We start from the raw sequence: 13,948 nt of genomic DNA on the forward strand, positions 1-13,948 counted from the left end.
CTGTTTGTTCAGTGCTGTCCTTCTTTTTCTTGACTTTGTGTTTTTTCTTCTCTTTTCCTTCCCCTTCTTTCTTCCTCTCCATTTTGGCATACCCCTTTCATCTATCAACTCCTCCCTTTATTTCCCCTCCTTCCATCCTCCCCTCTTATCTTTCTCTCTCTCTCCCTGTCTCTCTCTCTCTGTTACTCCGTCTCTGCTGCCTTCTGTAGGTCGTCCACGTGTCCCACTCTGCACCAGTACTGCTGCTCTGCTCAGTCGCTTCTCCACTCGCAACTAGCTTCCCCTGCCAGGCACACAGGCTGCAGGTAAGCCACTGAGAATCCCCAACCACCAACCTACGTCCTCACTCAAAGCCATGGTCATATCTTGACATGCCACACCTGATCCACAAATCCAGCATCCCTTAGAAGGTGTTTTGAGGCAGTGCTGGGGTGGAGCAGAAAATCCATCTCCTCTGCGATCTTGCAGAAGAGATGCGTTGATCTACCATTTCCATCGTCCACAGCTGCAGCCCAAGGAGGGAAGGAGACTTACAGCACTAAAAAAGCTTGGTCTTTCCTGGATCTTCCTCACTCCTGGCAAGCAATTCTGATCTCCAGGTCAGGATTACAGAATTCCATGGCCACCAGGATTCTGGAGTTCCGTGACAGCTTTGGGTAGGGACCTCCACCAATCCATATTTAAGTGGGTATTTTCAGAAAGTTGCCTTCTTTCCCATTTTCTCACTATTGCTGACTATATGTTTTGCTCCTGTTTTCTTTGCCCAATCCATGAATCCAAAGGAGAAGGGCAAAATAAGGAGAAGCTACTGCTTATTCTTTTAAGGCAGGCAATGACAATATCTGGAGCTATAGAGGCAGGACTCTGCTAAGGGCATTCCCTTGGCAGATGCCAATTCCTGATGCCAGCTTGATGAACAGAGGAGACTTTTCCAGCATAAGGGAATTCTGGATTTCATTTTCTCCATGATCACAACATTTTTATACCTCACCCCTGTCACAGCTCACTCTTCTGCCCCATATGTTGATTTCAATCACATTACCAACAGCTACTTCATTCTCCCCACTCTCTCCCCTTTTGCCTAGGTTAGGCAAGGAAAATCACTTTAGTGTAAGTTTCTGAGACCGTAGTTTTCTGTTCAGGTGGTTCAGGCAGACATTGTGGATATGAACACAGGAGGCTTGTGACGCTTGTAAGAATGTACATCGTGTCTCAGATAGGAACTGTGGCAGCATGGTTAACATGACGAGAACATCTGTGTATCAAGAATTGCATTTTGATGCTGAGTTTCAGCATGGAGGCCTTGCTGATTTTGATTACTTTTTGTCTTTTTCTTGGCATGGAAATGTGCTTATATGTGTGCATTTATGTGTGTATTTAAAATGTATTCCTACTTTTCTATGCGGTAATAGTCCTTAGAGTTATGGACCATTACTTCTTGAGTTTCTCTGTACAACAGGCATAGCTTTTCTTGTGACACTTGTGAAATGAGATTTGGACCAGATCCCATTTCATCAAATTCTTGGAATATTTTCTAACTTTTTAGAATATGGATTAAATATTTAAAATACCGTTCCTAGAATGTTCTTGGACTGTAACTCACTAATTAGACTCCCAACTTGCAAAGGCTCATGCCACAATAAAGAAAAGTAAGTGAGTCTTTCAAAGGTTGCAAGGTTTTGGTACTTCTGAAATCACATTAATTAATTATTATTTATTTTTAATTACACTTATAGGCCGTCCAACTCCTGCTGGACTCTGGGCGGAGTAGAACATGTAAAAAACAGTATAAAATCAATCTAAACATCTTCATGACTATTCAGTTTTTTTTCTGATTGTTGATGTATAAATTTATTTCAAACATTATTATTATTATTATTATTATTACTACTACTATTATTACTGTTATTACTATTATTATTATTATTTATTAGATTTGTATGCCGCCACTCTCCGCATACTCGGGGCGGCTCACAACAGCAGTAAAAACAATATACAATAAACAAATCTAATATTTAAAAAAAATATCTAAAAACCCATTATTTTAAAAAACACACAACACAAACATACCATGCATAAAACTATATAGCGTGGGGGAGATGTCTCAATTCCCCTATGCCTGACGGCAAAGGTGGGTTTTAAGGAGTTTGCGAAAGACAAGGAGGGTGGGGGCAATCCTAATCTCTGGGGGGAACTAGTTCCAGAGGGTCGGGGCCGCCACAGAGAAGGTTCTTCCCCTGGGTCCCGCCAGACGACATTGCTTAGTCGACGGGACCCGGAGAAGGCCAACTCTTTGGGACCTAACTGGTCGCTGGGATTCGTGCGGCAGCAGGCGGTCTCGGAGATATTCTGGTCCGAGATATTCTCTGAGATATTCTGGTCTGTTTTCTATTAGTTATATGGCTGTTAACAATAAGGAGCTTAACCAGAAATAACACATGTACTAGAAAATTAGTATCTCAAATGGCCCAGAAATGTAGCATGCATGAATGATCATGATAAATGCATTATCATGATGTGTGGCCCATCAGAGTTCAGAGCTCACCAAGTTCTAGTTATAAAGAAGAACCTACCCGAGGCATGAAAGGGAGTCCTTTTAGCTGTCTTGAGAGAGGTAAAAATGAGTTTGCTGAACACATGGTAGGTTGCAAGATGTAGCTGGTAGGCTGTGTTTAGGTTAGTAGGCCTTGTCTTACACACCTCTATCTGTCCTAATGACTTCTTCTCTATTTACATGTGGATTGACAGATTGAGGCTTCCATACAAATTGTCCTTGTTTAGCAACCCTAGCTGGGACTGATAACTTGGTTGTTAAACGAAGCAGTCATCCTCAAACTGCTCCTGTGCTTGCTTGCTTATTTATTTATTTACTTATGGTCAGGTTTCCTTTACAAACTGGAAAAGGTCATAAATGGAAGGATTAGTTGCAAAGTTATTTTTTCATCAACAGTGTTACTGCCAATGGTCACTGAAAGAGGACTACCTGTACTACTCAATTCCCATAGGCTCTGAGTAGCTTACAAACAGAGGTGGGCTGCTAAGGTGGAACGGTGACGTGTGCTCGCCCCTGTGGCTCTGAGTGCTAGCGGAGTCCAGCGCAATTACACTACTGCACCTGGGCCGTGGGCGCCCATGCGTGTCCGCGCGCGATTTTGCTACCTGCCCAGGTGCAGTAGCGTAATTGCACTGGACTCCGCTAGCACTCAGAGCCACAGGGGCGAGCACACGTCACCCTTCCACCTTAGCAGCCCACCTCTGCTTACAAACCACTAGAACCTAAACTGAAATATATTCATGCAATTTAGCCATTGTGAACGATGCTGTTTTATAGTGAAACAACCAGGGAAGGAATAGCACATGGCACAGATGACCAGGTTGCATGCTTTCAGTGGAAGCCTTTCTAACTACTCTTAACAGAATTGCTATTGTTTTTTTTCTGTAAATGCCTTGCTCGCAGCTCATGTGCCATGCATGAGTGTGGCTTGGAAAAGTCTATCCTTTTGCTATTTCCTCCCCCACTCCAAAAAAAGCCTATTTGTATGAATGTTATCTGTACCCTTATGTGAAAAGAGAGAGAAAAGTAGTGGAATTTCTTTGAGCAAAAGGCAGTTGTACTGTTCTCTCTGTTTCCACAAACAATGCTTGACCATTTTAAAAAAGCACTTAGCTTAACTGCATTTTCAAATGTGGAGCTCATTTTCTGTATAGGAGTACATTCCTTCCTTTCTTTTGGGTCACAAGGCAGCTCTAGAGAGGAGGGGATTATCCTTTCACAAGTGCAGTTTCCCAGAAGGGAACAAGCAGGCCAGCCTACTCGATCCAATACAGAAACGTCCACAGATTTTCTGTCATTTAGTGACTATCTGAACTTTATCAATTCGGGGAAAGGCCAATCATAAACAAAAAGTGCAAAGAAATGAAGAAATGAGCAAATTGAGTTCCTAAAGATTTCCAGTTAAGAGGGCTCCAGAGAGCAGCCGTGAAAAGGCTTCTTTTTATCAAAAGCCCTGGAGGACAGTCACTGAAAATCATTGGAGATGGTGCTTATAGTGAGGCCATTAAAGGCAGCAGAAAGGAAACAAATTATTGGGCATCTGTAGGAAAGCTATCAGGACAAGTGCTTCGGGCTTCCTTCTGAAGATGATAAATGAGGATGACAGTAGTGTCATGTGTCAAAAAGACAGCCCAGATGATTCTCTAGTCCTAATTAAACAAGGATTTAAGGACCCTCACGAATAACTATTTTTGTGAAGCATCCTTAATGTTTTTAATTTTCTTTCCACCTTAAATTGGGGAAGTGTTTTAACACTTTTTCTCTAAAACCAAACTGTATATCTGTCCTCTTCTCAATTAGTAACTCTTCCTAAGAACTGAAGAGTAATGAATAGCAAATGTCTATATGCAGGATGCATAATGTAGGTGTAATACAGTGGTACCTCTACCTAAGAACGCCTCTACTTAAGAACTTTTCTAGATAAGAACTGGGTGTTCAAGATTTTTTTTGCCTCTTCTTGAGAACCATTTTCTACTTAAGAAACCGAGCCCAGAAAAATTTCCCAGGAAATTTGAGAGCAGCATGAAGGCCCGGCCAGTTTCCTGCCCTTCCCCCTGGGTTTCTCTCTCTGGCGCAGTGTATGGGAGGCAGCCTCGTGCCGGGTGTATGGGAGGCGCGTGCTCCTCCTCGCCACCTCAGAGTCCCTCTTTTTTTTAAAGACATAAAGATTTGGATATTTTTGATTCCCCTCACCTCACCTTCTTCCTTCAGCAGCGACTGTCCTCCTCTTCTTCCTCCTCCTCCTCCCACCCAAATTCCGAGCTTTTATTTCTTTCCTGATGGGTTTTCACGCATTGTTTGCTTTTACATTGATTCCTATGAGAAAAATTGCTTCTACTTACAAAATTTTCTACGTAAGAACCTGGTAATGGAACAAACTAAGTTCTTAAGTAGAGGTACCACTGTATATGTATGGCATCCTGAATGTCTGTATGGAATTTATGAAAAATTTGAGGGAGACAGATTTTCTGAAGTGAGTGAAAAGGAGGCATTATTTGAAGGAGTAGCTCTTCAAGACAAAAGAACCCCCTCTACTTTTTATACTTAACCCTAGAGCGGATATCCACTCGCTAGTACAGGGATGTTAATCTGAAGGCCCACGAGCCAGATCCAGCGCGTGGGGTACTTAGTTCTGGAAACAACGAAGGACCAACCTGCAGTGCCCCTGCCAGTGAAAACAGAGATTGGGAGGCTGCAATGGCCTTCTTCCACCCTCTGCTAGCGAAAATGGAGCTTGGGCAAGCTCTGTTTTCACTGGCAGAGGGTTGCAGGAGGCCATTGCAGCCTCACGAGCTCCGTTTTTGCTGGCAGAGGCTCAGGCCACCACAGGGGCCCCTGACACGAGTAACGTCGAGCTGGCCATGCTTACTCTGGCCATGCCCACCAGGCCCCCAACATCAAATGCAACCCTGATGCAGTCCTCAATGAAATCGAGTTTGACACCCCTGCGCTAATAGGTTCCAATTTGAATTCTGTACGCTGGTGTTTCTTAGTCATGCAACTTCAAGATAGGTGGATATCAGCTCCCAGAATTCCCCAGCCAGCATCCTGACTTAAAGTTCGCAAGGTTGAGAAAAAAAGTTAGGCATTGATAGCTCTCCAAAGAATTACAGTAAAGGGGCAGGACAAGACAACTGCACAATTTCCCTGAGTAATTGGCTGTACGCAGTTCTGTAGTTAAGTTGTCTATTTCATGCCTATTTTATTTATTTATTCAATTTTTTTAATGCCGCCCTTCTCCTTAGAATCAGGGCAGCTTACAACATGTTAGCAGTAGCACTTTTTAACAGAGTCAGCATATTGCCCCCACAATCCGGGTCCTCATTTTACCCACCTCGGAAGGATGGAAAGCTGAGTCAACCTTGAGACGGTGATGAGATTTGAACCACTGACCTGCAGATCTATCAGTCAGCTTTAGTGGCCTGCAGTACCGCACTCTACCCACTGCGCCACCTCGGCTCATGTTCCATCTACAGCTATTTCTAGTCTTCTTTCTTTTGAACACAGTCACAACATGGGAACGCATTCTGATTAGTTTGTCCAATTACCCAAGTACCAAGCAAGATCTGTTGGCATCTGCAAACATTTGTATTGTTTTGGCCAAAGGTAGAAGAAGAGAAGCGGAAGTGGCCATTATGTTATGAGAGAACTGAGAGCCATCTGATTCTGTTAATGTTCTTGGAATTGACTGGACAAGGTTATGTAACAGGCGCTGAACCTGATCCTTCCATTCCCACCAAGTGACATGTTCCTTTACACACACACACCCCAAAAGTAAATAATGTCAGTGTATTTTTAGTTTCCTTTGTGCAGTGGAGAGAGTCAGGATCACATACAAAACAAAGTAAGACTAATATAAATGTGCTAATATAGATAAGTGTTTCCCAACCTTGGCAACTTGAAGATATCTGGACTTCAATTCCCAGAATTCCCCAGCCAGCATTCGCTGGCTGGGGAATTCTGGGAGTTGAAGTCCAAATATCTTCAAGTTGCCAAGGTTGGGAAACACTGATATAGATAACTGAAGGCAAATATGGAGAAAAGATCCTAAGGACTTCTGTCTAGAAATTCAATAACCTCAAGTGGAAGTGGGATAAACATACAAGCTACAGGAACTGCGGCAATATTGCTGCTGTTTGATGCAGGCCACCCCCCCCAAAAAAAAGGTTCATAGAAATTCAGAAATAACCCTTCAGAGTGTTTTACTGTCTGTGCTCTTGTGAACAGAAGGTGGATGGGAGACCTCAGTGCTAACTGAAATAATGATACAGCACGTAAATGAGGCGTTATGTTTCCATGTGTGTTGATAGTTAAAAGGTGAATGCAAAAAAAAAGAGCCGGGGGTGGCGCAACAGGTAGAGTGCTGTACTGCAGGCCACTGAAGCTGACTGCAGATCTGAAGGTCAGCGGTTCAAATCTCATCACCGGCTCAAGGTTGACTCAGCCTTCCACCCTTCCGAGGTGGGTAAAATGAGGACCCGGATTGTGGGGGCAATATGCTGGCTCTGTTAAAAAGTGCCATTGCTAACATGTTGTAAGCCACCCTGAGTCTAAAGAGAAGGGTGGCATAGAAATCGATAATAAATAATAGAAATAAATAATAATAAATAAATAAATAAGAAAAGAAGAAGAAAGCAAACTCAGACATACAGGGTGTTATATTGTAGAATAAAATACCCAAATGGTAACTTGGATCTGTATTGCTAAACAATAAAATGGGTTTCTCCCCAGTCCTGTTTTCCTTTTTGCTTCCACTAGCAGCTGTGTTTTGGACTCCTGCTCATTTTTTCAGGATGAAAATAAAGAGGGAGGGACTGTATATACCGTACCTATTTTGTTACACAAGGGATTGGGTAGATTTATAGCCAACGACTTGGCAGTCTAACAGTTTCTTAGTTTAAAATTGCCACATATTCTAGGGTGCCTACTGGAATGCCTTTGTAACAGCTGCACATATTCAGGGCACCAGTTTGTTTTTAAATGCTTATGTCTGTGCTGGGAAAACTTCCTCTGCTGACCTCCTTAAGAGGCAACTCTGAGCTGTTCCTGGAGGGACGGAACCAGCCCAGGCCGTTTTTCCTTGCCATTTTACTTCACAATCCTTAGTTTGATCATACAGAACTATTCTAGTCTCTTCCACTGTTAGATCTTTCCAGATCCTCCTACTCTAGTCTGAGCAGCCTCTTTGCAGTCAAGCAAAACAGCACTTCCAGTTCTTTTGCAGGAAAAGTGAGAAAAAGTGGCAATGAATCTAGGAATTAAGTGGCAGAGCATGTAGTCCTGTCTGTTCCTGTAGCTTTAGTGGAGGTTTGCTAAGCTGAAGACCTAAAAGAGGTTCTGTGGACTATGGTTTGGCGGCCCCAAAAGTGTTGGTGTGTAGAAGAATAGAATAGAATTCTTTATTGGCCAAGTGTGATTGGACACACAAGTAGTGTTGGGCGAACTGAACCCACACAATTCGGGTCCGTACCAAATTTTGTGGTGTTCGGCATGCCGGACCCGAACCCTAATTTTTTAAAAAAATAGTGCTTCGGTTCAGCGTTCGTGCTGAACACCACGAAAGCCACTGCCCAGCTGTCACCTGCTGAGAAGAGGAGGAGGAGCCGGGTGCCGATGGCAGCGCAGGAAGGGGAACACTGGGGAGTTGTCAGCCAGTTGGGAGGCTGGGAGGGAGGCACAAAAGGAGCTGGGGAATCCCTCCCATGAAGAGATTCCGGGGGCGGAGCTTTGACGTCTCGTATACCGGCAGGTTGCTAAGGACGCCAAGGTGATCACTTCCTGGATTCCATGGAATCCAGGAAGTGATCACCTTGGCGTCCTGAACAACCTGCCGGTATACATGACGTCAAAGCTCCGCCCCCGGAATCTCTTCGTGGGAGGGATTCCCCAGCTCCTTCAAAGGGAGGTCTTTTCATGTAAAAAGAATATTTTTTTTTACAAAAAAGGACGCCGCGGCAGTGCCGCAAGCAAAGGGAGGTCTTTTCACATAAAAATAAAAATAAAAATTTTACGTGAAAGGACCTCCCTTGGCTTGCAGCGCCGCTGCAGCGTCCTTTTTCGTAAAAATAAAAATAAATAAAAATTAAAAATCCATTAAAATAAAAAATGATGGGATTCCGGGGGTGGAGCTTTGATGCCATGGACCGTTCAGGTTCGGCCGAACTTTGCGTGAAGTTCAGCCGAACTTGCCGAACCCGAACACCGTTGGGTTCGCCCATCACTACACACAAGAAATTTGTCTTGGTGCATATGCTCTCAATGTACATAAAAGAAAATATAGGTTTATCAAGAATCAAGTGGTACAACACTTAATGAAGAGATTGAAAAGTCAAATGTGTTGAGTCCCCTTGCACTGTTCCCCTGTTCCTTCCGGCAGCTTCATGACATTTCCATCTCCATTTCAACCATCACTCCTCTGCCTCTTCCCCTAATCGTGGCGGGTGTGTCCTTGGGGGTGTTAATCCATCTCTGTCTGTTTGTCTGTCCCTTCCCCACTTTCTAGGGATGATGACGAGGCTGAGGACGTCCACCAGTTTTGTTGCCCTGCCTCTGAATGCAGCAGCCCCTCCTCTAGGTAACCTGGAGGGGGCACAGACATCCCCTTCCATGCCTTGCACTTCTAACTTGGGCCCTGAAACGTCACCACACCAGCTTCACCCACCCATGGCTCCCCGGGAATGGGCTCAGAGACTGTTCCAAAGACACCCCTTGCCTCCTGCTGCATAGATCAAGCAAGAGTGAACATCAGTCAGTTGTCTTCATCCAGCTTTTGCTCCTATGCATCGAACTCATCTCGTGCCTTAGGCAGCTCCTGTCTCTTGCCTCGCTCCACAATTTTGGCTCTTGGGATGCCAGTGTTTCCCAACATTGCCCCCATTTTCCCCACCCTTTTGCTTTGCTCCCGTCTTTTCTGTGCTGAAAGTTAAGAGAAAGCTTTTTAAAATTACTTTTTCGTAGTGGTGTGAAATGCAATGTCCCTTGTTCCTTTCTTGGATTATAATCATAAGATGGCCAATAGAAGCAACAAAGATTATTTATTCAAAGACTATTTTCAGATATTTCCTGCCCCGTTTTTGGTTTAACATTTAATTTAGAGCCATTAGACACAATTTTCCACTCTCCTCCTTTGGGCGATGCATTTACAGATTGTTTATTTTGTATTTTTTATATCCTTTAATTTGCTGACTGTTTACTGGCCCAACTCTTCCCTTCCTAGCTGTCTGGTGCCCAGATACACAATTGAATCAGGCGGTGTTTTGCTTTTCCCATCGCTTTGTTTTCATGTCATGAAAAAAGCTTCTGATGTAAGCTTTCATGCACTGCACTAACACAGAAAGTGATTTGTTTGGATTTGGCTTATCATGTTGGGTGGAAACAAACACTCTGGTGGAAAAAGCACATTTTATTGCACAGCAAGTTGTGCTGACACAGCCAGTTGTCTGCTCTGGAATTTTAAGAATGAAAAGTTATGATGAAATTGTACTTAAAAAAAAAAAGTTGCTTAAGCCACAGACCATGGTTTAAAAATTCAAGGCTTAGTGCAGTATATGAATCCAGTTTTCATATCAGCCTGCTTGTTAAAAGCATAGGATTCTCGCTAGCATAAATGAGGCAACAAGCCTGCTTATTTTATTTATTTATTTAAAACAGCTGTCTTATGTTCTATCCAACTCTGGGCAGCTCCCAGTCAAAAAACTATGCTGAAATTAAACTAAGGCTGGCATTGCTTGGATTGCAGAAATTCAGACCTCTCTGAGATGGCACCAGAGGGAGAATTTTCTGTGCCTCTGTCCATCTGTCCAGTAGTCATCCTGAATTTATAGCCCAGATGTGGTAGCTCCTATGTTGGACAAAATCCTGCTCCTCATGCTTATCTTCCTTGCTCTTCAACTTTAACCTTTGACTTTTCGTCTCTTATTTTATCTCAGGCTTTGCTTCTGCTATTTCTCATAAGTTGTTTTTGATTTGCTTGAAAAGAAATACATGCTTAGGCTGAACCCTTTCTGAAGTTACGCTTGATGTCCATTTCACAAGTTCAAAACTGTTAGGCTTTCAGTGTGATGTCAGCCAAGTGGGAAGAAAAAAGACCCCAGGCTAATGAAGACTTTACGGGAGAAAACGCCGTGTTTAGGAGCAATGGGTTGAGGCCATGATAAAAAGCTGTCTAACATACCCACTTGTGAACAGAGGCCTTATTGACTCAATAGCAAGAAAGGGTGCTCTACATGTTCTCAGGAATTGTGTTTTCAAGCCAATCTGTAGGTTAACAGAATAATAAACCGTAACCATGCTCCCTATCCCAAGGGACTGTGGCTGGTTTGGAAACAACTAGATAGTAGTAAGGCCAAATTCAAGTCAAGCTTGGTTAGAATTTCATTCGACATACCAGTCCAGAAATACATATTGAGTGGACCTTTACTTCTTTTCAATTTTGAAGACATATGATAAAAGCTAATCCGTTTCCTAATTAATATATTTTTTGTTAACTAAATCTATTGCTGGAAATTTATTGTTTACAAAGAAAACAAGTTCAAGGCCCAATCCTGGCCGTATTTATAGTTTTTCCCAATTTACTTGTGAAAGAGGTCAAGTCTTCACTCACCACTGCATCCTTTAGAACAGTGTTTCCCAACCTTGGCAACTTGAAGATATCTGGACTTCAACTCCCAGAATTCCCCAGCCAGCATTCTCTGGCTGGGGAATTCTAGGAGTTGAAGTCCAAATATCTTCAAGTTGCCAAGGTTGGGAAACACTGCTTTACAGTACACTGCTGTTTCATCGCTTGCATGCATTTGTCAGCCTTTCCTAGGGCCCTTCACACATTATGTTTCTCTGGTGCGCATTTAAAATGGCAAAGAGCAAATTCCCTGATGGCTGATAAGCATTGATTTTGACAGGCACATGTATCAGAGATCTGGGACGGGTTGCAGCCCTGTGCTGAGTTTACACATGATGGCAAACCTCTTTTTACCGCCACATAATGTATGGAATGGCCCTCGGTCTTTGGAACAGACTCTGCCTAATATATTTTAGCCTCTTGCTCTAATCGGTTTACATATGTTTCTATGCAGACGCATAAGCCTTAAATCTTACGCCTTCCATTCTTGCTTTGTTGCCATCCCCATCCTGTTGAGGATGGGCGGATCAGTGTGTCTCCAAACAACAACCTTTTCCCTTCCCGACTATCTGCAGATCTTGCACTGGCCCTTAGGGGGCGCCCTTACATGCACTTTTCCTGCCTTTTGCTGCTCTGTCGTCAGCGGTCCTTGCTTTCAGGATGCTGCCCAAAAGAACATTGAAGTCAACCAAAAAGGAACTCTCTGGAAGCAGCTTCAATTGCTTGTTCCCTATGGGACTCTGCCCAAACAGTACACCAGCCTCTTTCCTGCAGGACTATTACCCTTCAGCACCCTTCCTTCCTCGGGCTCTAGGACCTATTCTCCATCCCCCCAGGGAGCACCTGGAGGCAACAGTTCTTCACTTAATCAAGCAAATTGCTCCAGCATCGCAGACTTTTGGGGTGAGCTAGGAATCCTGCATCCCAAACCTTCAGAGGATTTTGCAGGCTGTGCCGTATGGAGACTGTATGCTCTTATGCCATGGATTGCCACTGTTGTATCTGTATAGTCACTCGCATTGGCATTACACATAGGTTGCTGCAATCTTATTCAGGCAGCCTATAAATTCGCTGGAAGAAAGAGTGGATAAGTGGAGAGGGGAGGAAAACATGTGGGATGACACCAAAATGGAGATCTTTGTCGCACATCTGTTTTGGTTTGTAATCCAGGGTGATGAAAATGCCTACTTCTTCCTCAACACATAAAAGCGAAAACTCTGTGATGTAGAATTGGCTATGCAAGGTTATATGTGTGAAGGCCACAAGGAAGCTGCGTTCCAGCTGAGGGGATTAGACGAACCTGATCAATGAGGGGGTTGAGGAATCTGGAATTCTGTACAAAACTAACCTTTCTGTATTTTCCTTGGGAAATAATGTTAAAGGGATGCAGAGCAGAAATTGTAATACGGCCTTTAATCGGTGATAAATGACATGCTTTGTTGCAGAAGGTTAGGAAGATCTGGAGTATCAAAGATGGAAAATGTATTCACCCTCTGTTTATCTACTCCAGTCTACTGTCTTGTTCTCTAGCTCAGTGTTTCCCAACCTTGGCAACTTGAAGATATTTGGACTTCAATTCCCAGAATTCCTCAGCCAGGGAATTCTGGGAGTTGAAGTACAGATATCTTCAATTTGCCAAGGTTGGGAAACACTGCTCTAGCTGTCCTGGGGCTTCCGCTCTTGGAATTTCCATACTCATAGGAATTCTGGAAGGGCCCCAGGTTGGGAAGGCTACGTAGATAACACGAGGTGCATTGTGCATTGGGTTATACATTTCAACTTCGCATAAACTAGACTGATATATATGAACTTATCTCTGACCTAAACGGTTGAGCAAAATAACATCTTCAAAGGTCTGTGGAGATTCCCAAATCATCCAAGTCATGACTGTCTCAGATGTACTTTTTCAAAAGACAATTGAACTTTCTTGGTTTTTTCCTTGAAAACATTTTGCTTCTCATCCAAGAAGCTTCTGTACCTTAATTTGGACAAGAAGCTTGGATAAAAAAGCAAAACATTTTCAAGGGGAAAAAAACCCCCAAGAAAGACCAGGTTGTCTTTTTGAAAAGCGCCTTTGGAACTATCTCTTTAAAGGCAGCAATTATCTATGCCATTTCTTTCTGCAAAGGTTTGGGACGCACTATTTGGGACACACCAGATGAGATGCCCTATAATACCTAAAACCTTCACGTGGCCTAGGCATGACACTTGGGATGGGTGGTGGTGAGACCTGCAGTCTAAATCATCTGGAGAAAGCCCAGTGGGGAAAGGCTGGACATGGGACAGACATTTTTCAGCTAAGTGCTACTTCCAGGCTGAACTTCTATTACAAGAAGAGGTAGATGCTGAGTGTTATCACGGCAGCATCTTTCCCAGTCACATCTTGGTAGTTATAGCATCTGCGGGAGGAGAGATCATGATGAATCCCTTGCCAGCGTTGCATTTTCATCATCAGTGCAGATTGCAACGACAAGGAGGGGATATCAAGGGATCAGAAATCTGCTAGAGCAGTGTTTTCCAACCTTGGCTACTTGAAGATATTTGGACTTCAACTCCCAGAATTTCCCAGCCTGCTGGCTGGGGAATTCTGGGAGTTGAAGTCCAGATACCTTCAAGTTGCCATGGTTGGGAAACACTGTGCTGAGAGACACAATCTTTGCTTGGTTCCATATAGAAAACTATTATAATTGCATGTAATAATGTGGATACGTGTTTCCATGCTGTTTCCCTCACTGACTCGGTTTCTGGTTTGGAATCTGTTGTGAATAGAACACGCA

General features: G+C 43.4%; 1 protein-coding gene across 7 annotated transcripts in view; it reads left to right on the forward strand.

Moving 5' to 3' along the window:
- IQSEC2 (IQ motif and Sec7 domain ArfGEF 2) overlaps positions 1-13,948 on the forward strand; it is a 198,857-nt gene that overhangs the window by 103,571 nt on the left and 81,338 nt on the right. The window contains exon 2 of one of the 7 annotated variants that reach the window (XM_070741429.1): positions 210-305. The exons of the other annotated variants lie outside the window; for them this stretch is intronic. Within the exon in view, the coding sequence (XP_070597530.1) occupies positions 210-305 (96 nt within the window). The remainder of the gene's footprint in view (positions 1-209; positions 306-13,948) is intronic. 7 annotated transcript variants of the gene reach the window in all.

The sequence above is a fragment of the Erythrolamprus reginae genome, chromosome 2 (genome assembly GCF_031021105.1).
Source record: "Erythrolamprus reginae isolate rEryReg1 chromosome 2, rEryReg1.hap1, whole genome shotgun sequence".
Classification (NCBI taxonomy): Eukaryota; Metazoa; Chordata; class Lepidosauria; order Squamata; family Dipsadidae; genus Erythrolamprus; species Erythrolamprus reginae.